General features: G+C 63.3%; 4 protein-coding genes across 9 annotated transcripts in view; 1 reads left to right on the top strand and 3 right to left on the bottom strand.

Annotated features, from left to right (window-relative positions):
- The first annotated feature begins 786 nt into the window (after positions 1-786).
- Positions 787-9,291, top strand: BRD2 (bromodomain containing 2). 6 transcript variants are annotated; one of them, XM_067313718.1, is made up of 12 exons: positions 787-1,680; positions 3,546-3,846; positions 5,093-5,230; positions 5,321-5,462; positions 5,619-5,827; positions 5,952-6,323; positions 6,418-6,546; positions 6,628-6,882; positions 7,001-7,176; positions 7,395-7,705; positions 7,793-7,915; positions 7,999-9,291. In XM_067313718.1, the coding sequence occupies exons 1-12, from the start codon at positions 1,652-1,654 to the stop codon at positions 8,127-8,129; spliced, it is 2,316 nt and encodes a 771-aa protein (XP_067169819.1). In that variant the 5' UTR covers positions 787-1,651; the 3' UTR covers positions 8,130-9,291. The 6 variants fall into 6 exon arrangements, with proteins under 6 accessions (XP_067169819.1, XP_067169818.1, XP_067169823.1 ...); XM_067313717.1 differs by having other exon boundaries at positions 788-1,680; positions 6,962-7,176; XM_067313719.1 differs by lacking the exon at positions 787-1,680 and adding an exon at positions 4,378-4,474 and having other exon boundaries at positions 3,762-3,846; positions 6,962-7,176.
- A 680-nt stretch (positions 9,292-9,971) lies between these two features.
- LOC106489433 (class II histocompatibility antigen, B-L beta chain-like) overlaps positions 9,972-24,520 on the bottom strand; it is a 44,250-nt gene continuing 29,701 nt past the window's right edge. Inside the window, exons 2-5 of the mRNA XM_067313839.1 lie at positions 11,110-11,379; positions 10,608-10,889; positions 10,418-10,528; positions 9,972-10,173 (exon numbers count right to left, since the gene is read on the bottom strand). Of these exons, the coding sequence (XP_067169940.1) occupies positions 10,160-10,173; positions 10,418-10,528; positions 10,608-10,889; positions 11,110-11,379 (677 nt within the window). The 3' untranslated portion in view covers positions 9,972-10,159. The remainder of the gene's footprint in view (positions 10,174-10,417; positions 10,529-10,607; positions 10,890-11,109; positions 11,380-24,520) is intronic.
- On the bottom strand, positions 16,007-18,272 carry LOC106486674 (class II histocompatibility antigen, B-L beta chain-like). Its single transcript, XM_067313835.1, has 6 exons — positions 18,052-18,272; positions 17,464-17,733; positions 16,833-17,114; positions 16,621-16,731; positions 16,460-16,483; positions 16,007-16,286 (listed from the first exon to the last, which is right to left on the bottom strand). Exons 1-6 carry the CDS (start codon positions 18,155-18,157, stop codon positions 16,273-16,275), a joined length of 807 nt encoding a protein of 268 aa, XP_067169936.1. The 5' UTR covers positions 18,158-18,272; the 3' UTR covers positions 16,007-16,272.
- Positions 19,060-20,616, bottom strand: LOC136994684 (HLA class II histocompatibility antigen, DQ alpha 1 chain-like; the record flags this gene model as incomplete). The annotated part of the gene is given in 4 exon segments (XM_067313614.1): positions 19,060-19,141; positions 20,074-20,224; positions 20,332-20,520; positions 20,523-20,616. Coding segments are annotated over 4 exon segments (516 nt in total), but the record flags the coding sequence as incomplete, so codon positions are not given.

Genomic DNA, 24,520 nt, shown 5'->3' with positions numbered 1-24,520 from the left:
TCGGCCGAGGTGCCGAAGGGGAACGGCGAGAGTCGCAGCTGCGGGGATCGGCCGCCCCGCGGGGCTAGAGCGGTCACCCGTGGGTGCGGGCAGGCCTCGGAGGCGTTTTGGGGCGCGGGGGTGCGGCGGTGCTTCGGACATGTCCGCGAGGGGGGTTGACGCGAGTGGAAACGGCGGCGTGTGAGACGGGCACGGTGCGCGGGGGGAGACGCGCCTCTGCCGCCCAGGCCGCTCCGGTAAACGCCCGTTGGGGCCCGGTGAGGCGTTGAGGGGTCGCTTGACGGCGGGGCGGGGGGGGCGCCGTGGGGCGAACCCCACCGTTGGGGGCTCCGTGTTGTAGGGCTCATGTCCCGTTTCCCCGGTGTGTGTGTAGGGGTCACTGCGGCCCGGGAAGGGCGCCGGGGCCGCTCGGGAGCGGCGGGCTCATTGTCCGCCCTCCGCCTGGCGGCTGCACAAAATGGCGCCTCCCTCCCCGTCCCCTCCCCCCGCGGCGAGCAGGACAACAACAACCAACGGCCACTTCCAACCGCCGGCGCCGCCCCCACGTGACCCGCCAGCCAATCGGCGCGCAACGAATGGCAGGTCCGGCCAATGGCAGTCCGTGCCGCCGCCTCCGGCGGCTCGGGCGCCTGGCGGAAGGGCGGGGGAGAGTGGCGCGAATGACTGGCGCTCCCGGCGCCCAATGAGAGTGCCGCGCCAGTCGTGCCTCCGCCCAATGAGGCCGCGGCGGGGCGGGCTGGGGCGGGTGGGTGATGTCAGCGCCGCCGCCGCCCAATGAGGGACCGGCTGGTGTCTATATAAGGCCGGCCGGGGGCAGGCCGAGAGGCGCCATTTCGCTGGGACGAAGGACGGAGCGGGTCGGGCCCGGTGCGCGCGGGGGGCGGCCCCAAACCGGATCCATCCTCCGCCGGGCGGCCCAGCCCCCGCCTCCGCGCTCCCGGAGGGCTCGCCGGACCCTCCCCGGCCTCCGTAGCGACCCCTGCCTGCGGCCAGCGGCGAGGGGGGCCCTCCTCCCTCTCCCGCCCTCCTCCCCTCAGGGAGCCAAGATGGAGCCCGGCCCGTGATTCCCGGTACAATCCGGTGTCATCCGTCTCCCGGATCGCCGCGGCCCGCCCGACCCCCGGCTTTCGCGGACGCAGCCGGCGCCGAGGGACGCGGCGAGCCTTATATTGACCGCATCGCCGCAGGATTTGGGGCCCAGCGGGGGCTCCGAAGAGGCCGCCCCCCCTCCGGCGCTCCCCGCCCCGCCGCCATTTTCTCCGCTCCCATTCATGTGAAGCCCGGTGGATGGTCCCGGGCCGCCGCTCGCCGCCGCCTCGCCCGGCTGGAGCCGCCGCGCCGCGCATGGGCCCCGCGCCCCTCGCCTGAGGCCCGCCCCGCTTGGTCGCGCCCCTGCCCGGGGGAGGGGAGGGGGTGCCTGGCTCGTGCCCCCCTCCCCGGTGCCCGCCGCCACCGCCGCTGCTCGGTGATGCCCGGCCGGGGGCCGCCACCGGCGCGTTAACGGGGCGGCGGAGCGCCGCGCCGGGCATGTGCCGCTGAAGCCGCCCCGGGCTAGCCTCGCCGCTCGCCGGGCAAAGTGGGGGGGTCGTCGGAGGACACGGCGGCGGGAGGAGGACGGCTGGGACAGCGGGCCTGGCACGCAGCAGCCGGCATGTTGCAGAATGTGAATCCCCAGAACAAGTAGGTGCCCGCGCCTCGCCGGGGCACCGGAGCCTGGGGCGGGGAGGGGGTCGGGGGCGGCGGCGGCGGGAGGGTTGGGGAGCGAGCACGGCTCAGCGCCGTCCGCGCCCGGCGCCTCTTCCCGGTTGCACCGGCGCCCGGGGTGGGGTGAGGTGAAAAGCGCGCGCGGAGCCGCCGTGGGGCTGAGTCACGCGTGTGCGCGGCCGCCGGGGCCCGGTGTCACCCTGGCGACTGGGGGAACCCGAGGTCGCCGGGGGAAAGGAGGGGGGGGGGCCGCATCCGGCCGCGGGCGGTTGTGACCGAAGCAGAGCCCGGTTGTATCCGAGGCGGCCCCGAGGAGAGGCCGCGCCGCTGCCCGAGCCGTTCTCGGAGGGAAACGCTGGCAGCAGCCGCTGTCCCCGCGGGGCGCCCGCTGGCATCTCGCCCCCGGGCCCCGAGGGGGAAGCGCCCCGTGCCGCTGGGGCCCCCCTGCCCTCGCCGTCCTTCCCTCCTCCTTGGCCCCCGAGCCGCGTCCTTGGCGCTTGGGGAACCCCCGCCGCTGCCGTCGTTGCACCGCGGCCCGAACTGTCGCCGTGTGAACCTCGGGGTTGGCTCGGCGCAACCGAGCGCCCGGGGCAGGAGGAAACTCCCTGGTCGAGGCGTGTGAGAGGAGCCGAGTTGGCCGGGAGCTGCCTGGAAAAAGGGGGAAACGGGGGGGGGGTTTAGCGGCCTCCCGAGTGCTCGGGAAACTTCTTGCATCTCCCTGTTGGCGTCCTGGCGGTTAGTGGGCTGCTGCAGGTTGATTCGGGCCTTGCAAGGCGCTTTCCTTGGCCCAAAGTTTTTCTGCGTTACGGAAACTACCCGCGTTTCAGTCGGATGCTGTTTCTCAGCTAGTCGCTGTTGCCGCAAAACCCCGTTTTCTCTGCTTAAACCGGTGACGCTTCTTCGCTAGCGTGTTACGATGCAGCCTTGGGACGTGCCCGGGGTCGTGGGGGTCACCGCCGCGGCCCGGCCCCTGCCGTGGCCAGAGGGGACGTGGGTCTCAGGGCGTCACGCGAGACGTTTGCGGCTGCGCCGGCGTAGGCCGAGCTCTTCTGGCGGCAAAGCAACAGGAGGGCCGCGCCGTGTAACGGTCCCGCTGCGGGGCTTTGGGGTGGCCCGGTTTTTTTGTCCCCGGTCCCTTTTGCCTTCAGGGCAGGCTCCGGCCTCGGGGGGCCGTCAGAGCAGCCCTGTCATCTCCAGGCGGAGGTAGCCACGGCCCTGCGTGACGGCCCTGAATGACGCCTCTTTGTTTGAAGAGCGAGCCTGGAGCCGTGCCAGCCTCTTAGCTCTGCATCTGCAGCTTCGCGCTTCGCCAGCGAGGCGCCGCCGACGGCGGGCGGGCAGGCGGGTGACTCTCCTGGGCCCCGGCGACAGCGCGGGGTTGGCGTGCCGGCTGCCCGGAGTGACAGCGGGGAGCCCGGCTGGCGGCAATTAGTAGGGGGCAGCTGGAGTTCACGGCCTCTCCCTGGGGAGAGCCACGTGATGGGAATTCACCTGCGGCCCTGGGAATCGCATTGCCTCTGCGCTGCCTCTCGCATACTCTCAAATAGCTGTTTTTAAAAAAGCGATGCTCGGCGTAGCAACGTTTCCGTTCCTAATTGCGTCTCAGGAGCGAGCGTAGGTGAAGTAGCTGTGATGAGGCTGCCCTGCGAGGGGATTTCTCCCGGGGACCCAAACTCGTTTTTGCTAGGATAACGGTCTCCAGGGAGTCCGGAGCGCTCCGTTTCTGCCTCCTGCAGCCTCTGGAGGTTGTTTGTAGCGCGGTCGCACGGGGGCCGCCAGTAAAGCGTGCGCTCATCGGCGCCGAGCTGCCCCCTCTAACCGTGTCTCTGCTCCCGTTTCAGGATTCTGGGGGAGGGCAATGCTGGGCTCATGGGCCTGGCCGCGGAGTCGACCCCCGGCAAGCGGATCCGCAAGCCGTCGCTGCTCTACGAGGGCTTCGAGAGCCCCACCATGGCGTCGGTGCCGGCCCTGCAGTCCCCCCAGGTGAACCCACCCCCGCCGGAGGTTTCCAACCCCAAGAAGCCGGGCCGGGTCACCAACCAACTGCAGTATCTGCACAAAGTGGTGATGAAGGCCCTGTGGAAGCACCAGTTTGCTTGGCCCTTCCGCCAGCCTGTCGACGCTGTCAAGTTGGGCCTGCCGGTAATGAGCCATGCGGGTGGGCGCGGGAGAGTCTGAGGCGTCTGGGGCATGCGCGAGTGTGTCTGTGTGTCCCCGCTTGACCCTCCCCCCCCCTTTTCCCTCCCCCCTTCCCTGCCTGGGTCGTGCCTGGCGCTGCGGCTGGCGTGTGCAGGCACGGGGTGTTAGGCCGACGCATCGCGAAACTACTGCTTGGGCCGCCCGCCCCGAGACGTGGTCCCCAGCCTGAGAGTGCCAGGGACAGCGCCGTCCCCTCCTGGGGCGTCTCCGCCACAGAGATGCAGCTGCAGGTGCCTGGGCTGTGCTGGCCTCGCCCTCTCCTGGGGGCTTAGCCCCCCCCCCACGGGCTCTGTACTGCCCCCACCGAGGTCCCGGTAGGTGTCCGGCCTGCTTGGCTTGTCCTGGGGACGTCCTCAGAGCAGCTGCCCCTTCCCGATGCCCCCTACAAAGGTATGGATGAGGTCATGCAGCCGCTGTAGAGGTAACCCGGACGCTTCCCCACCTAATCTCTTGTGCCCTGAATGCGTTTTGCAGATTCCCATCCATGAATTTGTAGAAGACATCATGTGACCCCAATATTAAACGCCAGCCCCCCGTGCACCTGTGGCGCCCAAGGATTTAAAGCCCGGAGGTAAATTCCACGTAGGTTTGCTCTTACCTTAGCGTTAGCTTCCCTGAGCCCCGTCGCACCTTGTGTGGGACGCGCGCGCCCTCGAGGCTGCGGGACGCTGGCATCCGGCCGTCCCCATAGCGTAGGCTTCTCCCGGCAGAGCTGACCTGTTCCCAGGCACCTAGGGACCTTCGCCTCGCGGGCAAAGGGAATCTCTTTGCGTCCGAGGCTGGCTGGCTGCACTCTAGGGTGGGGACCAGGTCCGGAGGCGTCTCTTGTGCCTGATGCACCCCCTGCCTGCTTTTGGGTGACGAGTGGAGGGACTGGAGTGAGAGCTTGATGTGCGAGCGGGATGCCGGCCCCCGCTGCCCACCCTGTGTGCGTGTTGGCTTCCCTCGAGCGCGTTGCCTGCGGCCACTAACACAAACTCGAGCTGCTTTCGGCCTCGCTTGCCCCGCAGAGGCCGCTGCCGGCTCCGAAGCGGGCAAGCCGGCACTTTTGTAGGTGCTGGGCTCCCGCAAACCTCTGCCGACTGCTCGGGGTGGCAGCGAGGTGCTGCGGGACTGGGTGGGGTGGGGATGCGGCATGTGTGTGGCTGGCACGCTCCTGACCACCGGCTCCGCGTCCTTTTATCGGCAGGACTACCACAAGATCATCAAGCAGCCCATGGACATGGGGACAATCAAGCGGCGCCTGGAGAACAACTATTACTGGGGGGCTGCGGAGTGCATGCAGGACTTCAACACCATGTTCACCAACTGCTACATCTACAACAAGGTGAGAGGCACGCCTGCGCCGCCCCGGAGCCGGCGGGGACCGTGGCACCTTCCCCGCCACCTCTGACGCTCCCTTTGGCTCTCCTCGCAGCCCACAGATGACATTGTGCTGATGGCCCAGACGCTGGAGAAGATCTTTCTGCAGAAGGTGGCCCAGATGCCTTCAGAAGAGCAGGAGATAGTGGTGCCAGTGGCCAAGAACAGTCATAAGAAGGGGGCGTCCCGGGCAGCAGGTACGTTTCGGCGGCGCTGGGTGGGGCGGCTGCTTGGCTTCAGCGGGCGCGTTAGGTGGGACCCCAGGGGAGCAGGATTGGGTGGTTGGATGGGGGCTCCTCACACGGAGTGTCTCGCTTTCCCCGGTGCTAACGGGTGCTTCCATCTCCGCCCAGCTCTCCTGGCGGGACTCACGGCTGCTCAGCAAGTGCCGGCTGTCTCCTCCGTGTCCCACACTGCGGTCTACACCCCGAGCCCCGAGATCCCCACCACCATAGTCAACATTCCCCACCCATCCGTGATCTCCGCTCCGCTCCTAAAGTCGCTGCACTCCACCGCCCCGGCCGTGCTGGCTGCGCCCGCTCCCACCCAGCCCGTGGCCAAGGTAGGAGAGCCGCCCGGGTTCGGGGCAGGCCTTGGCCGTGGGGAGGCTCCGTGTGGCTGGGGCGAGGGTCCGGCTTTTCCCCCCCCTTGCCGCAGCCTTGAACATGGCCCCTTTCTCTTGGCAGAAGAAGGGCGTGAAGCGGAAAGCGGACACCACCACCCCCACCACCACGGCCATCATCGCCACCAGCGGGGAGTCCTCGCCTTCTGCCACCCTGCTGGAGGCCAAGGCGGCCAAGATCCCCGCGCGGCGGGAGAGCGGCCGCCCCATCAAGCCCCCCAAGAAGGACTTGCCCGACTCGCAGCAGCATCAGACCTCCAAGAAGGGCAAGCTGTCGGAGCAGCTCAAGTACTGCAACGGCATCCTCAAGGAGCTGCTCTCCAAGAAGCACGCGGCCTACGCCTGGCCTTTCTACAAGCCGGTCGACGCCTCGGCCCTGGGGCTGCACGACTACCATGAAATCATCAAGCACCCCATGGACCTCAGCACCATCAAGGTACGGCCGGGACCCACTTGGGAGCGGGGTCGCGGAGGTTCCTTCAGCGCTGGGATGGCAGCGAGGCCTTGCTCACCCGTTTCTCTCCCCGCAGCGGAAGATGGAGAACCGGGACTACCACGACGCGCAGGAGTTCGCTGCCGATGTCCGGTTAATGTTCTCCAACTGCTACAAGTACAACCCGCCCGACCACGATGTGGTGGCCATGGCCCGCAAGCTGCAGGTGAGCGGGGGCGGCGGGCACCCCCGGTGGCCCCTGCCGGCCCCTCGCCCGCCGTGCTGACGCTTCTCCCCTCTCCCGCAGGACGTCTTCGAGTTCAGCTACGCCAAGATGCCCGACGAGCCGCAGGACGCCAGCCCGCCCTCGGTGTCGGCCCCGCTGCCCGGCGCCCTCTCCAAGTCCTCCTCCGAGGAGTCCTCCAGCGACGAGGACGAGGATGACGACGAGGACGAAGACGACGACGAGGACGAGAGCAGCAGCGAGAGCTCGTCGGAGAGCGAGGAGAGCTCCGACTCGGAGGAGGAGCGTGCCAACCGCCTGGCCGAGCTGCAGGAGCAGGTGAGGGCCGGAGAAGGGGGCTCTGCCGCGACCCAGGCCCGTGACCCGGGCCCCCCTCATCCCCTGTCTCCCCCCACAGCTGCGGGCCGTGCACGAGCAGCTGGCTGCCCTCTCGCAGGGCCCTGTTTCCAAGCCCAAGAAGAAACGGGAGAAGAAGAAAAAGAAGAAGTCGGAGAAGCACAAAGGCCGGGGAGGTGATGAGGAGGCCCGGGCGCGCCAGGCCCAGCTCCGCAAGGCTAAGAAGGCCGGGGGCGGCGGAGGGACCAGCGGGGGCAGCAGCGGGGGCAGCTCCAAGTGAGTCGGGGGACGGTGGGACTGCTGGGGTGGGACGCGGCGGCCGTGATGACTGTCTTTCCCCGACGGATCGACCGTGGCGATGATCTTTACACGAACAAGCCAAACCTTGTCTGAGTGCCGTCAGCCCCAGGGTGGACACGGGGGGGACCCGTGGGTGGGTGTTGAGGAGTTTTGGGTCCTGCCAGCTCCTGATGCCACGCTGGCTCTCCCGGCAGGAACTCAAAGAAGGCGGCGAAGGCGGCGCTGCCCCCGCCGCCGGCGCTCTATGACTCGGAGGAGGAGGAGGAGAGCAAGCCCATGACGTACGATGAGAAGCGCCAGCTCAGCCTGGACATCAACAAGCTGCCCGGCGAGAAGCTGGGCCGGGTGGTACACATCATCCAGTCGCGGGAGCCCTCGCTGCGCGACTCCAACCCCGAGGAGATCGAGATCGACTTCGAGACCCTCAAGCCCTCGACGCTGCGGGAGCTGGAGCGCTACGTGCTGTCCTGCCTGCGGAAGAAGCCACGCAAGCCCTACAGTGAAAGTGAGTGCGGGGGCCCGGGGTGGCGGGGGCCTGGTGGGGGCTGAAAACCCTTGCGCTGAGCTGCTCCCCTTTTCCCTCCTCCCGCAGCCATGAAGAAGCCGGTAGGGAAGACGAAAGAGGAGCTGGCGCTGGAGAAAAAGCGGGAGCTGGAGAAGCGGCTGCAGGACGTCAGCGGGCAGCTCAACTCCACCAAGAAGCCCCCGAAGAAGGGTGAGTGCCGGGGCCGGGGTGGGTCTTGCCGCGCCGGGCGCCCTCGCCGCCGTCGCGGTTCTGACGCTGCCGTTGCCTTGCAGCCAGCGAGAAGCCGGAGTCGGCTCAGCAGGTGGCCGTGTCGCGGCTCAGCGCCTCGAGCTCCAGCTCCGACTCGAGCAGCTCGAGCTCCAGTTCGTCGTCCTCGGACACAAGTGACTCGGATTCGGGTTAGGGCGGGCCGGAGCGCGGCGACGGCGGCGGCCGCCGGCGGCGCGGCCGGGTGGAGCTGCGGGCAGGTTCGGAAGAGGCTCTGCGGGACCGGACCCCACGTGAACCGGACTGAGAGCCTCCACCCGGCAGGCAGCGCCCCCCGGGGCAGGGTTTGGGGGTGGGGTGGGGGGGGGACATGCGCTGAGGAGCCCGCCCTTCCCCCCCCTCGCCCCGGGTGCCCGAGTGACGCCCCGCACGGACTTGGGGGGGACCCCAGTGTTTACAGGCCGGAGGCTCCTGGGCGCTGCCAGCGCAGGGGGTTGTGCTCGCGCCCCCGGGGCAGGGTGGCGGGGAGGGAGGAGGGGGGGTCCTGGCTGCGGGGTCTGTCCCCACCCCCCCCCTTTCCCCAGGAGGTTTTACTGTTTGTTGTTTTAGGTTTTTTTTCTGACTTGGGGGATTTTTTCCAAGGGGGAAAAAAGTTTGGGGTTTTTAAAAAAAAAACAAAAAAAATTTACAAAAATAACAAAAAAAACCTTAAAAACATAAAAAGCTTGGAGGAAAAAAAAAAAGAGGAGGGGGGGAGGGCAGGGCGGGGGGGTTGACAGTCCCGAGTTTGGGTTTGCCGGGGAGGTGTGTGAGGGGAGTAGACAGACGGACACCGGTGCCTCGGGCTCGGCGCCCCTGCGGGACATTGCTGCCGTCAGCGTGGCCGTGGACCTGCCCCAGCCTCACCCGCCCCGGGCCGGGGGAGCCGCCGCCGTCCCCCTCCCCTCGTCCGTGGAGGTTGTTTCTTTATTTTTTTTCTTTATTTTTTTTTCCTCTTTTGTTTCTTTTTTTTAATTTATTTGAACTGCGTTTGTGCTGGCGCGGGAGCCCCGCGGCGCCGGGCCCCCCCCACCCGGCCCGGGACTGCGCGTTGTACATAGCCCTCCCCGGCGCACAATCAGGGCAGCATGTTCCCGAGCGGGGGAAGGGGGGAGGGAGGGGGCCGCCTGTTTTTTACGTTGACTGTATAATTTTTTTTCTACTCGTTTATTTTTCTCCTCCCCCCTCCACCCTTTTGACCCTACCCCTCTTCCCCAGCCCCTGTTAGACCCTTAGAGCCGTGTTTTCATCTTATTGTATCTGTTTCGAAACCTTTCGATTCTTTAACATGTAAATAAAGAAAATATTATTCGAGTTGACCTGGTTCTCCCCGGTGGAGTTACTCGAGTGCCATCTGCAGGCGCCGGGGAGGCAGCGGAGGTGTCACCTGAGAACAGCACAGGCATAAACCCTCCGTGTGGCCCCAGGTTTGTCACGCTCTGGGGGGCAGCCGCCATCCCCCAAGGGGTGGTGGGACGGGCTTGGCCCCTCGACCTCAGGACCCTGCAGCGCTGGCGGTGAGGGTGGCACCTAGCCCAAGAAGCCGGAACAGTCTTGCTGCTTCCCCCACCCAGGCTTTGCACCCCACGGGGGTGCTGGCGTCCCCTCCCCGGCCCTGTGGAGCAGTTCTGGGAACAAGTTGCCCAATGGGCAATCTTGTCAATGGCCACATGGGGCAGTGTTTGAGCATGAGGATGAGGACTTTCAGCAGCCCTTATCACTGTTCTGCCTGGGTCCTCTTGGCCTGTTGGAGTTTGTGGCTGGGACACTAGCCAGGTGCTTCTGGTGCTGGCTGTGCCCTGTAGGTCCTTCCCCACCTCCTCGGCAGCAGGACCCCTCCCCAGGTCCATGGCCCTGTAGCAGTAGGAAGGAGGTGGTGAGACCTCTGCTCCTGGCTGAACCGGACCCTGCTTGTGCACCCTGGGGTGCACAAACCTTCCCCCCTTTCCCTGCGCCCTGACTGCACCCCACGGCCTGAAGCAAACCCCAGAGGCAGAGCTAAGGTTCTCGGCATGCGGTTTATTGAGCGGTGGCAGACACCAGCCGTGGTCCCATGAGGACCCCCAAGGTGGCGAGCGGGGTGGACGCTAGGGGCAGGGACATGAGAGAGACAGCAAAGGGCCTAGTGGGAACCTGAGGGGCCAAGTCCAGGGCAGGGACACACAGAGCAGAGCCTGGGGGCAGGAGCTAGTTCAGGCGACCTGCAGCGGGGAGAAAAGGGAGAGGCGTCACCACCACGCCAGGATGGAGAGCTGCCCAGGGAGCGGCTGAATGGGGTCGGGGGAGATATGTTATCTGCGGGCTGGGCACTGGCGCGCCCTGAAACGCAGAGAAACTCAGCGGTGGAGCAGGAGCTGTGGCTGGGGGCAGGACTGCAGCCCTGGCCCTGCGGCCAGCAGGGCTCCTCAACCCCCTGCCCCAAAGCCCTGTGCCCTGGCCGCTCACCTTTCTTATTGCGCAGGTAGAGGAACAGCCCCAGCGCCATGACTATGGGCCCCAGCACCAGGCCCCCCACTCCTATGAACATCTTGCTTGGGGCAGTGTTTGGCTGGGCCCCTGCAGGGAGCAGAGCAGAGGGTGAGGGCACCTGCTCCCTGACCGTGCACGGCTGCAGGAGGAGGGTGCCGGGCCTTACCCCAGTGCTGGGTCAGCGGCTGCTGCAGGCTGGCATGCTCCACCTGGCAGGTGTAGGTGTCCCCATCCTGCAGGCTGGTTTGCAGTGTCACCAGCACCTGGTAGGTCCAGTTGCTGTTCTGGATCACATCCGTGGCCACCATGCGCTCCATCTCCTCCCGCCCGTTCTTGAACCACTTGACCTCGATCTCCGGCGGGTAAAAGCCCGTCACGTAGCAGAGCAGCCTGTCCGTTTGGGGCAGGGACCCCGACTGCATGGGAGACACCAGTACCTTGGGCTGAACTGCGGGAGAGCGAGAGAGCTGGAGTTAGCTGGGAGAGTGCGAGGGGCCACCAGGGCACTGTGGTCCCCACGCAGGATGTGGCCAAGGACGGTGCGAGAGGCTTGTGTCCTCACTCAAGCCCCTGCTGCAGGCACAGCTGGGCCCCCTCTGCTGCCCGTGGTGTGGAAGGTGTGGGGGTGTCCCAGCCCCGCCAGACCCAGGACCCTCCCATGCCTGCACCTCTCCTCTCCACGGTGAAAGGGATCGCCACCCAGTAGTTAGGCCAGCACACGGTGTCCATGGCCGCCTGTTTCTCCTCAATGACGTCTGGCTGGCTGTTCCAGTACTTGGCATCTGGTTCACCCAGGGGGCTGTTGGCCATGAAGACCCCCACGTCGCTGTCAAAGTGCACGTACTGCTGCTGGTTGTAGAGGTACCTCTCCACGTACCTCACTTGCTGGGTGTCATTGAGGTACTGACACTTGGACGCATGCATCTCCAGGAAATACCCTGTTGTGCAGAGAGAGGCAGGTCACGGTGCCCCAGCTCATCCTCCTCCCCAGGCACCCTCAGCCCTCAGGCAGGTTGGGGGGGTCGAGTGCAGCTCCCAAAGGCTGGGGAGGGCACGGGGACTCCTCAGAGCCATCCCAAACTGACTGTGTCTCGCCCCGTGGAGACACCTGGACCTGACAGGAGACATGAGAGCACCAGGGGGCTCTCTCGAACCCCAACACCTCCACGAGGAGTCTGTGCCATCTGACCCCCGATGCCATCCCCCCACCGGGGGGCTCGGCTCACCTGTCGTCTCCTTGCCATGAGCCCCAGGGGCTCCCAGCACGCCAGCACTGCTAACGCTGCTCCAGCCCAGCGCCTCCCAGCGCCCTGCACGCAACCAGTCCCCATGGCTGCTCTCGGAGCAGGTTAGAGAGGCGCTGGGACCCCGAGCGAGCCCAGCTCTGCTGCCTTGTCATATCAGCCCAGGCCCTGCCCAGCGCTGGGAGCCAGTGCGCAGCGGGGCTGGGCACCATCATGCGTCACCAGGCAGAACAGGACTGCCGGGGTTGTCCTGGCGTCGGAGCAAGGCTCCTGCAGCAACCCAGCCAGCACCGCAGGGCTCCCTGCCCCACGGCTGCCCCTGTCCTTCCACCCCCAGAGCCCTCTCGAGGGGAGCCGCAGCCTGGGGGGACAGTGCTCCCCTGCGGGGTCCTGCTGCAACGCCCGTCCGTCCGTCCATCTGCTCTGCAGGGTGCTCTGCGCTGCCACTCTGCCTGGGAACAGGCGAGTCAGCGCGAGGGCTCCCTCCTATTGGCTGAGCACCGTGGCGGGGGGGCCCCATCCCCACGCCATGGGGTCCCCAGCACAGGGCTCCCGCCCTGGCAGTGACACCTGCCCCTCGCCTGCTCCCACTCTCGCTGCCCGATGCCAGGAGAAGCCAAGGCTGGAGGACAGGGACAGGGTGTCCCAATGGCCCTGCTGGCCCTTCTGTGACATAGAGCACAGAGATGCGCCATGGGGCAGAGGGTCGGGACGTGAGGCCCAGAGCAGGGCCATGGGGCATGGAGCTTGACCATCAGGCAGAGGGTCAGGATGTGGGATTAATGGGATGCAAACACGAGTGCTGAGGCAGCTGGCGGATGTTATTGCTAGGCCACTCTGCATCCTCTCTGAAAGGTCATGGAGAAGAGGAGAGGTGCCTGAAGCCTGGAAGAAAGCCAATGTCACCCCACTCTTCCAAAACGGCAAGAAGAAGCACGCGGGAAACTACAGGCCAGTCAGCCTCACCTCCATCCCTGCAAAGGTGATGCAGCAGCTCATCCTGGAGGCCATCTCCAAGCATGTGGAGGAAAAGAAGGTGATCAGAAGTCTTCAGCATGGCTTCGCCAAGGGGAAGGGGAAATCCTGCTTAACCAAGCTGGTGATAGCCTTCTATGATGGAATGAGTGTCTGGGGAGATGAGGGGAGAGCAGTGGCTGTTGTCTGCCTTGACTTCAGCAAGGCTTTTGACACTGTCTCCCATAACATCCTCCTAGGGAAGCTGAGGAAGAGTGGGCTAGATGAGTGGACAGTGAGGTGGCTTGAGAAGTGGCTGGATGGCAGAGCTCCGAGGGTTGTGCTCAGCAGCACAGAGTCTAGTTGGAGGGCTGTAGCTAGCGGTGTCCCCCAGGGGTCAGGATTGGGCCCAGTCTGGTTCAACTTCTTCATCAATGACCCGGATGAAGGCACAGAGGGCACCCTCAGCAAGTCTGCTGCTGATCGCAAACTGGGAGGAGAGGCTGAGACCCCAGAAGGCTGTGCTGCCATTCAGAGAGGTGTGGAGAGGCTGGAGAGCTGGACAGGGAGGAACCTCCTGAAGTTCAACAAAGGCAAGTGCAGGCTGCTGCAGCTAGGGAGCAATAAGGCCATGCAGCAGGACAGGTTGGGGGTTGAGGTGCTGGAAAGCAGCTGTGCGGAGAAGGACTTGGGAGTGCTGGTGGACACCAAGTTAAGCATGAGGCAGCAATGTGCCCTTGTGGCCAAGGCAGCCAACGGGATGCTGGGCTGCATGAGGAAGAGTGTTGCCAGCAGGTGGAGGGAGGGGATGCTCCCCCTCTCCTCAGCCCTGCTGAGGCCACAGCTGCAGTGCTGCGTCCAGTTCTGAGCTCCCCGGCACAAGAGAGACATGGCACGACTGGAGCAAGTCCAGCAAAGGGCTACAAAGAAGATTAGGGGACTGGAGCATCTCTCCTATGAGGAAGGCTGCGAGAGCTGGGCCTGTTGAGCATGGAGAAGAGAAGACTGAGGGGGTGGATCTTATTAATGTGTACAAGTATCTGAAGGGAGGGTGTCAAGAGGCCGGAGCCAGACTCTTTTCAGTGGTGCCCAGCGACAGGACGTGAGGCAACGGGCACAAAGTGAAACACAGCAAGTCCCATGTGAATCTGAGGAAAAAGTTCTTCCCTGTGAGGGTGACAGAGCACTGGAAGAGGTTGCCCAGAGAGGTTGTGGAGTCTCCTTGCCTGGAGATATTCAAAAGCCGCCTGGACACGATCCTGTGCAATGTGCTCTCGGTGACCCTGCTTGAGGAGAGCATTTGGACTCGATGATCTCCAGAGGTCCCTTCCAAACCCAAGCATTCTGTGATTCTGTGATTCTGTGACATGGGTCCTGGAGCTGGTCCACAGGGTAGAGGTTCGAAACGTGGGGCACGGAGCTGGGCCATGGGTCCTGGAGCCGGTCTATGGGGTAGAGGGTCAGGACATGGGGCCTGGAGCTGGGCCATGAGGCATTGAACTGGGCCATGGGGCAGAGGGTTGGGTGGGTCCCAGGGAGACCCTGCAGCCCCGTTTGGGCTCTTGGCTGCTCCGGCTCTTCCTAATAAACTCTGCCGGTACCCTGCGGCTCTGGTCACTTGTGGGGCAGGCATGGACCACCCCTCTGAGCTTTGCCATTCAGCCAGTTCTCAAGCCAGTTTTCGGTCATCAGCAAACTTGCTGAGGGTGCCCTCTGTGCCTTCATCCAGGTCATTGAGGAAGAAGTTGAACAAGACTGGATCCAGTCCTGACCGCTGGGGGACACCGCTAGCTACAGGCCTCCAACTAGACTCTGCACCGCTGAGCACAACCCTCGGAGCTCTGCCATTCAGCCACTTCTCAAGACACCTCACTGTCCACTCATCTAACCCACTCTTCCTGAGCTTCCCTATGAGGATGTTATGGGAGGCAGTGTCGAAAGCCTTGCTGAAGTCAAGGCAGACAACAGCCACTGCTCTGCCCTCATCTCCCCAGACACTCATTCCATCCCAGAAGGCTATCAGCTTGCTTAAGCAGGATTTCCCCTTCCCCTTAGCGAAGCCATGCTGACTACTGCTCATCACCTTCTTTTCCTCCACATGCTTGGACATGGCCTCCAGGATGAGCTGCTGCATCACCTTTGCAGGGATGGAGGTGAGGCTGACTGGCCTGTAGTTTCCTGGGTGCTTCTTCTTGCCCTTTTGGAAGAGTGGGGGGACATTGCCTTTCTTCCAGGCCTCAGGCACCTCTCCTCTTCTCCATGACCTTTCCAAGAGAATGCAGAGGCCTAGCAATGACATTTGCCAGGTGCCACAGTGCTCATGGGTGCATTCCATAAATCCCACATCCCAATCCTCTGCCCCATGTCCCAGCTCTGTGCCCCATGTCCCGACCCTCTGCCCCATGGCCCAGCTCGATGCCGCATGGCCCAGCTCTGTGCGCCACATCCCGACCCTCTGCCCCATGGCCCAGCTCTGTGCCATGTGTCCTAAACCTCTGCCAAAGGGCCCAGATCTGGGCCCCATGTCTCGACCCTCTGCCCCATGGCGCAGCTCCAGGACCCACACCCAAACCATCTGCCCCATGGACCAGCTCTGGGCCCCATGTGCACACCAGGTGTGCTGCATCCCACCCCATGGACAAGCCTGGTGCCTCCCATCCCCAACTCTGAGCCCCACAGCACAACTCCACCCTGCCAGGGCCCCCCCTGCCCAGACCCCTGCACCCCCCGCGGGTACAAGTGATCCTGCCGCCCAGGCTCTGCGGGGTTTCCAAGCAGCAGTAAAGGCGCTTGCAGCCAGCCCCACACCATCTAACCCGCCACCGGACCGTTTGCTCTGTGCCATGCTCAGCACGGTATCCCGGCACAATGAGGACTGGGGGGTGTGGGTGAGGCAGCAGGCGTTGGGTGGAGGGGGCAGGACGCCTGGTTCCGTGCCAGCTCTGGTGGGTGGGGCGGATGCTGCCTTGGGATGGCGGGGGTCCCAGTGAAGGGCACTGCAGCAGGCACTGGCACAACGGTCACTACCGGGCGGGGGGGGCACAGACATGGCGCCCCGACCCAGGGCCCTGCTCTCCACCAGGCCCACTGGGGACAGGCACCGGGAGGGCAACGGGGACCCCTGTGACCCTCCACCCCAGCCCCTTCTCCTTCCCCATCCCTGAGCCAGTCTGGACACCGCCACACAGCCTGTCCCCTTCTCACGGCACCAGCTCTCTGTCCTGTCCCCTGCCCCCACGTGCTTCAGTCCCCTGTGGACACTGTGCACGGCAGGACCCCGCTGAGCACCCAGCTCCCCGTTGACATCCCCGCACAGCTGTGGGCACGAGCGGGCAGCCCATGCCTGCCCCGCAAGCGACCAGAGCCGCAGGGTCCCAGGAGAGTTTATTAGGAAGAGCCAGAGCAGCCAAGAGCCTCTCCGTGGCCACCCTGCAGGGCCCTGGGCACCGCCGGGGCCACAGAGCAGCAACAGCAAAGCCGGGCTGCGACGGGGCCACCCCAGCACTCATCGCGGGGCATGGGCAGCTTCGAGACACGGTAGCACCGGGCGCAGACAGGCAAGTGCAGGTCACAGAAGAGGCTGGAAGTCACTGCAAGCAGAGGGAGGACGGCACCGAAGCAGATGCGCAGCAGCTAGTTCAGGAGCCCTGCGGGGAGAGAGGTGGGAGAGATGAGCAGCGGGACGGGCAGCCAGGGTGGCCCCAGGACTCCGCGGGTGGGATCTGCTCTCTCCGGGCCTGTACGTGCAGCCCCCTCGCAGTAGGCTGCCACCGGCCCATGCAGGGCGAAGGCCAACAGGGGCGCGGGAGATGGACCTTACCTGCGGGCTGGGCAACGGCGCGCCCTGAAACACAGAGAAACGACATCAGTGGTGCAGCAGGGGCCGCAGCCGGAGGCAGGACCGCAGCCCTGGCCCCGCGGCCAGCAGGGCTCCTCAACCCCCAGCCCCGCGCCCCCACGACCCGCGCCCCGGCCGCTCACCTTTCTTATTGCGCAGGTAGAGCACCAGCCCCAGTGCCAGGAAGATGAGCCCCAGCACCAGGCCCCCCACCCCCGTCAGCATCTTGCTCCTGGCGGTGTCCGACTGGGCCACTGCAGGGAGCAGAGCAGACGGCGAGGGGGAGGGCACCCGCTCCCCACCCGCGCATGGCTGCACGGCTGCACGGCTGCAGGAGGAGGGCGCCGGGCCTTACCCCAGTGCTGGGTGAGCGGCTGCTGCAGGCTGGCGTGCTCCACCTGGCAGGTGTAGGTGTCCCCGCTCTGCGGCATGCTTTCCAGCATCACCAGCACCTGGTAGGTCCAGTCACCGTTCTGGATCACGTCCGTGGCCACCATGCGCTCCGTCTCCTCCCGCCCGTTCTTGAACCACTTGACCTCGATCTCTGGCGGGTAAAAGCCCGTCACGTAGCAGAGCAGCCTGTCCTTTTGGGGCAGGGACCCCGACTGCATGGGGGACACCAGCACCTTGGGCTGAACTGCGGGAGAGCGAGAGAGCTGGAGTTAGCTGGGAGAGCGTGAGGGGCCACCTGGCACCGCTGCTCCCAGGACTCATCCCGGCCCAGGGCTGGGTGTTGTGGTCCCCACGCAGGATGTGTCCAGGGAGGACGCAAGGGGCTCGTGTCCTTGTGGAAGAGTGCAGGGACCTCTCCCGGGCCCCTGCTGCGGGCACACCTGGGCACAGACACTCCCCTCCCACGATCCCAGCAGCCTGGCTTGTTGCCATCCTCTGGGGAACCCGCGGTTCCCCCCTCTTAGCTGCCTGTGGTGTGGAGGGTGTGGGGGTGTCCCAGCCCCGCCAGACTCAGGGCTCTCCCGTGCACTCACCTCTCCTCTCCACGGAGAAAGGGGTCACCACCCCATAGTTGTGCCGGCAGTACGTGTCCACCTTAGCCTGTTTCTCCTCAATGATGTCTCTCTGGCTGTTCCAGTACTTGGCACTTGGCTCACCCAGGGGGCTGTCGGCCACATAGACGCCCAGGTCACAGTCAAAGTGCACGTACTGCTGCCGGTTGTAGAGGTACCTCTCCACATACCTCACCTGCTCAGTGCCGTTGACATACTGACACTCGGACTTATGCATCTCCAGGAAATACCCTGTTGTGCAGAGAGAGGCAGGTCACAGTGCCACAGCTCGTCCCCCTCCCCAGGTGTCCTCAGGGCACAGGCAGGGTTGAGGGGGCCAAGCGCAGCTCCCCAAGGCTGGGGAGGGAACGGGGACGCCTCGGAGACACCCCAAACCAAACGTGTCTCGCCCCACAGAGACACCCGCAGCCCCCTGACCCCAGGCTGCTGAGCACGGATGACGGCAGACACGGGGGCACCAGGGGGCTCTCCCGAACCGCAGCACCTCCATGGGGAGTCTGTGCCATCCGACCCCCGATGCCATCCCCCCCGCCAGGGGGCTCGGCTCACCTGTCGTCTCCTTGCCATGAGCCCTGCGCGCTCCCAGCACTGCCAGCACCACCAGCGTCGCCCCAGCCCAGCACCTCCCGGCCCCCCGCACACGGCCGGTCCCCATGGCTGCTCCCAGAGGAGGCTGGAGAGGTGCCGGGACCCCGAGCGAGCCCAGCTCTGCCGCCTCGGGGTATCAGCCCGGACCTTGTCCAGCGCCGGGGCTGGGGGAGTCCCCGGCGAGGGCCAGTGAGCGTCGGGGTTGGGCAGCATCACCCATCACCAGGCAGAGCTGGCCCCCACAGGGCTCCCAATGACACTTGTGCCAGCGCTGGAGCAAGGCTCCTGCAGCGACCCAGCAAGGGACGCCAGGCCCAGCCAGCACCGCAGGGCTCCCTGCCCCACAGCTGCCCCTGCCCTTCCACCCCCAGAGCCCTCTCGAGGGGACCCATGGCCTGGGGGGACAGTGCTTCCCTGCGGGGTCCTGCTGGGGCGTTCGTCAGTCTATTTGCTCTGCAGGGAGCTCTGTGCTGCCACTCTGCCTGGGAACAGGCAAGTCAGCACAGGGGCTCCCTCCTATTGGCTGAGCACTGTAGCGGGGGGGCCCCATCCCCATGCAATGGGGCCCCCCAGCCTGGCAGTGACACCTGCCCCTCGCCTGCTCCTGCTCTTGCTGCCCGATGCCAGGAGAGGCCATGGCTGGAGGATGGGGAGAGGGCGTCCCACTGGCCCTGCTGACCCTTCTGTGACATGGGGCACAGAGCTCAGGAAGAGTGGGCTAGATGAGTGGACAGTGAGGTGGCTTGAGAAGTGGCTGAATGGCAGAGCTCCGAGGGTTGTGCTCAGCGGCACAGAGTCTAGTTGGAGGCCTGTAGCTAGTGGTGTCCCCCAGCGGTCAGGACTGGGCCCAGTCTGGTTCAACTTCTTCCTCAATGACCTGGATGGAGGCACAGAGGGCACCCTCAGCAAGTTTGCTGCTGATTGCAAACTGGGAGGAGAGGCTGAGACCCCAGAAGGCTGTGCTGCCATTCAGAGAGCTGTGGAGAGGCTGGAGAGGTGGGCGCAGAGGAACCTCCTGAAGTTCAACAAAGGCAAGTGCAGGCTGCTGCACCTAGGGAAAAATAAGGCCATGCAGCAGGACAGGTTGGGGGTTGAGGTGCTGGAAAGCAGCTGTGCGGAGAAGGACGTGGGAGTGCTGGTGGACACCAAGTTAAGCATGAGGCAGCAATGTGCCCTTGTGGCCAAGGCGGCCAATGGGATGCTGGGCTGCATGAGGAAGAGTGTTGCCAGCAGGTGGAGGGAGGGGATGCTCCCCCTCTCCTCAGCCCTGCTGAGGCCACAGCTGCAGTGCTGTGGCCACTTCTGGGCTCCCCAGCACAAGGGAGACATGGCACAACTGGAGCAAGTCCAGCAAAGGGCTACAAAGAAGATTAGGGGACTGGAGCATCTCTCCTATGAGGAAAGGCTGAGAGAGCTGGGCCTGTTGAGCGTGGAGAAGAGAAGACTGAGGGGGGGGATCTCATTAAGGAATAGAACTATGTGAAGGGAGGGTGTCAAGAGGCTGGAGGCAGACTCTTTTCAGTGGTGCCCAGCGACAGGATACGAGGCAACGGGCACAAAGCGAAACACAGCAAGTCGCATGTGAATCTGAGGAAAAACTTCTTCCCTGTGAGGGTGACAGATCACTGGAAGAGGTTGCCCGGAGAGGGTGTGGAGTCTCCTTGCCTGGAGATATTCAAAAGCTGCCTGGACGCGATCCTGTACAATGTGCTCTAGGTGACCGTGCTTGAGAAGGGCAGTTGGACTCGATGATCTCCTGAGGTGCCTTCCAACCCCTACCATTCTGTGATTCTGTGATTCTGTTATGTGGGTCCTGGAGGTGGTCCATGGGGCAGAGGGTTGGGACATCAGGCCCAGAGCTGGGCAATGGGGTAGAAGGTCAGGACATGGGGCCCGGAGCTGGGACATGACTGGGAGGGCTGTCTGCGGGTGCAGGGGGTCCGGCCACAGGGCCTTGAGGGTGCCTGGGCTCTGCCCGCTCACCATGGGCCCCGTGCACTGGGGACGCTGTTCATCTTCATGGCCTTGATGATGAGGACGGTGCCCACAATGATGCCCACAATGCCCACGGCCAGGCCCAGGGTGCGCACCAGGGTCTCGGTGCTCTCGGACATGGGCAGAGGCACCTGTGGCTCTGCAGGAAGACAAGGGCAGGAGTGAAGGCAGGACCCTGAGGCCCTCGACACCTGCGAGCAGGGAAGGACCCAGGCATCCAGGGCCCAGCACAGCCCCCGCGCTCACCCCAGTGCTTCAGGAGGGCCTTGGGCAGCCCCCAATGCTCCACGCAGCAGTCGTAGGATTCGCCCCGGGTGGGGATGAAGGGCAGGTAGGAGAACTTGCGGAAGGCGTGGTCCTGGCATGGGTAGAAAACGGTCTCGACGACGCCATCCACCACCTCCTGCCCATTCTTCAGCCACTTGATGGTGATTGTGGTGGCCAGAACTTGTCCACGTAGCAGATGAGCATGTTGGGGTCACCCAGCTCCACAGGGTCCTCAGAGAACACTGTCACCTCAGGGACCTCTGGGAGGACACGGGGAAGGTGTTAGTGCAGCCCCTGCCCCACTCTGGTGGTCAGTCGGGCCCCATAGCCTGTGGCTGGACTCGGGTTGGATTCCCATAGAGAAGGCCCCAGGGTGGCCCACTGCCCACCCAGGGAGACCCTGCAGCCCCGTTTGGGCTCCTGGCTGCTCCGGCTCTTCCTAATAAACTCTGCCGGTACCCTGCAGCTCTGGTCGCTTGTGGGGCAGGCATGGACCACCACTCTGAGCTTTGCCATTCAGCCACTTCTCAAGCCAGTTTTCAGTCATCAGCAAACTTGCTGAGGGTGCACTCTGTGCCTTCATCCAGGTCATTGAGGAAGAAGTTGAACAAGACTGGGCCCAGTCCTGACCCCTGGAGGACACCACTAGTTACAGGCCTCCAAATGGACTCTGTGCCGCTGAGCACAACCCTCTGAGCTCTGCCATTCAGCCAGGTCTCAAGCCACCTCACTGTCCACTCATCTAGCCCTCTCTTCCTCAGCTTCCCTCGGAGGATGTTATGGGAGACAGTGTCAAAAGCCTTGCTGAAGTCAAGGCAGACAACAGCCACTGCTCTCCCCTCATCTACCCAGTCAGTTAGTGCTTGTGATCCGGGTGGCCCTTGATTAGGGTGGGTCAAGCACCCTGGGAGGCAGTGCTAGGGAGAGGCCTATATAAGAGCCAGGCCTAGAGCACAGCTAACAGATGTAGCTGTTTGCACAGCAGGGTGCAAGGAGGCACCTTTGTTTCTGATCCCTCCGGTGCATCACAGAATCACAGAATCGCTGAGGTTGGAAGGGACCTCTGGAGATCATCTAGTCCAACCCCCCTGCTCAAGCAGGGTCACCTAGAGCACATTGCACAGGATTGCATCCAGGCGCGTTTTGAATATCTCCAGAGAAGGAGACTCCACCACCTCTCGGGGCAACCTGTTCCAGTGCTCTGTCACCCTCACAGTGAAAAAGTTTTTCCTCATGTTCAGATGGAAGTGTCTGTGTTTCAGTTTGTGCCCATTGCCTCTCGTCCTGTCGCTCGGCACCACTGAAAAGAGTCTGGTCCCATCCTCTCGACACCCTCCCTTCAGGTACTTATACACGTTGATCAGATCTCCTCTCAGCCTTCTCTTCTCCAGGCTAAACAGGCCCAGCTCTCAGCCTTTCCTCATAAGAGAGATGCTCCAGTCCCCTAATCTTCTTTGTGGCCCTTCGCTGGACTTGCTCCAGTCGTGCCACATCCCTCTTGTACTGGGGAGCCCAGAACTGGACACAGTACTCCAGATGTGGCCTCACCAGGGCTGAGTAGAGGGGGAGAATCACCTCCCTCCACCTGCTGGCAATACTCTTCCTGATGCAGCCCAGGATACCATTGGCCTTCTTGGCCACAAGGGCACATTGCTGCCTCATGGTCAACTTGGTGTCCACCAGCACTCCCAGGTCCTTCTCAGCCGAGCTGCTATCCAGCAGGTCAACCCCCAACCTGTACTGGTGCATGGGGTTATTCCTCCCTAGGTGCAGGACCCTGCACTTCCCTTTGTTGAACTTCAGGAGGTTCCTCTCTGCCCACCTCTCCAGCCTGTCCAAGTCTCTTTGAATGGCAGCACAGCCCTCTGGCCTATCAGCCTCTCCTCCCAGTTTTGTATCATCAGCAAACTTGCTGAGGGTGCACTCTGTGCCTTCATCCAGGTCATTGATGAAGAAGTTGAACCAGACTGGGCCCAATCCTGACCCCTGGGGGACACCGCTAGCTACAGGCCTCCAACTAGACTCTGTGCCACTGATCACAACTCTCTGAGCTCTGCCGTTCAGCCACTTCTCAATCCACCTCCCTGTCCACTCATCTAACCCACACTTCCTGAGCTTGTCTATGAGGATGTTATGGGAGACAGTGTCAAAAGCCTTCCTGAAGTCTAGGTAGACAACATCCACTGCTCTCCCCTCATCTATCCAGCCAGTCATTCCATCATAGAAGGCTATCAGATTGGTTAGGCATGATTTCCCCTTGGTGAAGCCATGCTGACTACTGCTCATCACCTTCTTTTCCTCCACATGCTTGGACATGGCTTCCAGGATGAGCTGCTGCATCACCTTTGCAGGGACGGAGGTGAGGCTGACTGGCCTGTAGTTTCCTGTGTGCTTCTTCTTGCCCTTTTTGAAGACTGGGGTGACATTGTCTTTCTTCCAGTCTTCAGGCACCTCTCCTGTCCTCCATGACCTTTCAAAGATGATGGAGAGTGGCTTAGCAATAATGCCCGCCAGCTCCCTCAGCACTCGTGGGTGCATCCCATCAGGGCCCATGGATTTGTGGGTGTCAAGTTTGCCTGAATGATCTCTAACCCACTCCTCCTCCACCAAGGGAAAGTCTTCCTCTCTCCAGACTTTCTCTCTTGTCTCCAGGATCTGGGGTTCCTGAGGGATGGCCTCAGCAGGAAACACTGAAGCAAAGAAGGCATTCAGTAACTCTGCCTTCTCTGTATCCTTCGTCACCAGGGCACCCACCCCATTCAGCAAAGGGCCCACATTTTCCCTAGTCTTCCTCTTGCTGCTGATGTATTTGAAGAAGCCCTTCTTGCTGTCCTTGACATCTCTAGCCAGCTTTAATTCCAAACGGGCCTTAGCCTTCCTCGTCGCGTCCCTGCATACTCTGACAGTGTTCCTATATTCCTCCCAAGTGGCCTGGCCCCCTTTCCACTTTCTGTCTACTTCCTTCTTCTGGTTGAGTTTGGCCAGGAGCTCCTTGCTCATCCATGCACGTCTCCTGCCTCCTTTGCTTCACTTCCTACTCATAGGGATGCACCGCTCTTGAGCCTGGAGGAAGTGATGCTTGAATATTAACCAGCTCTCTTGAACACTCCTTCCTTCTAGGGCCCTCACCCATGGGATTCCTCCAAGTAGGCCCCTGAAGAGGCCAAAGTTTGCTCTCCTGAAGTCAAGGGTTGCCATCCTACTTCTTGCCCTGCCTCTTCCTCACAGGATCCTGAACTCCACCATCTCATGGTCACTGCAGCCAAGGCTGCCCCCAACCTTCACATCTTCCACCACTCCTTCTTTCTTTGTTACTACGAGGTCCAGCAGCACACCTCTCCTTGTTGGCTCCTCCACCACCTGTGTCAAGAAGTTGTCACCAATGCTCTGCAGGAACCTCCAGGACTTTTTGTGCCTAGCTGTGTTGTCTTTCCAGCAGATATCGGGGTGCTTGAAGGCCCCCATGAGAACCAGGGCCTCTGATTGTGAGGCTATTTCCAGTTGTCTGTAGAAGGCTTCATCGACTTCCTCTTCCTGATCAGGTGGCCTGTAGTAAACACCCACAACAGGGTCACCCATGCTAGCCTGCCCTTTGATCCTTACCCATAAGCTCTCGACTCGCTCTTCATCCACCCCTAGGCAGAGCTCCATACATTCCAGTTGCTCTCTCACATCAAGAGCAACTCCACCACCTCGCTTTCCTGGCCTCTCTTTCCTAAAAAGCACGTAGCCATCCATGACAGCACTCCACTCATGCGAGCTATCCCTCCCACCATGTCTCTGTAATGGCAATGAGATCATGGCCCTGCGACCGCACACACATCTCTAGTTCTTCCTGTTTGTTCCCCATGCTGCGTGCATTGGTGTACAGGCATTTCAGAGAGGTGATCGAGCATGCAGGTTTCCCAGGAGGGGTAAAAGAGGATCCTCCATAGCCACGTCCCATGCGCACTTCCCTGGCTGCATTCACCTGTTGGAGGCATCCTGACTTGAGCAGTCTTTTGCCAACTACCCTGTCACTATAACTCTCCCCTTCCCCCGTCTTTCCTAGTTTAAAGCCCCCCTTACCAGGTATGCTTCAAGTATGGTTGTGACATGCCGCAGAGCAAATTTCCCAGTGGCTGTTGGAGTCGCTGCGTTGGCTGTGTCAGCGGCTGGGACCCAGACC

This window comes from Apteryx mantelli, chromosome 32, assembly GCF_036417845.1.
Source record: "Apteryx mantelli isolate bAptMan1 chromosome 32, bAptMan1.hap1, whole genome shotgun sequence".
Taxonomy (NCBI): Eukaryota; Metazoa; Chordata; class Aves; order Apterygiformes; family Apterygidae; genus Apteryx; species Apteryx mantelli.
Note: the sequence above shows the minus strand (reverse complement) of the source record. Positions and strands in the feature narration are given on the sequence as shown.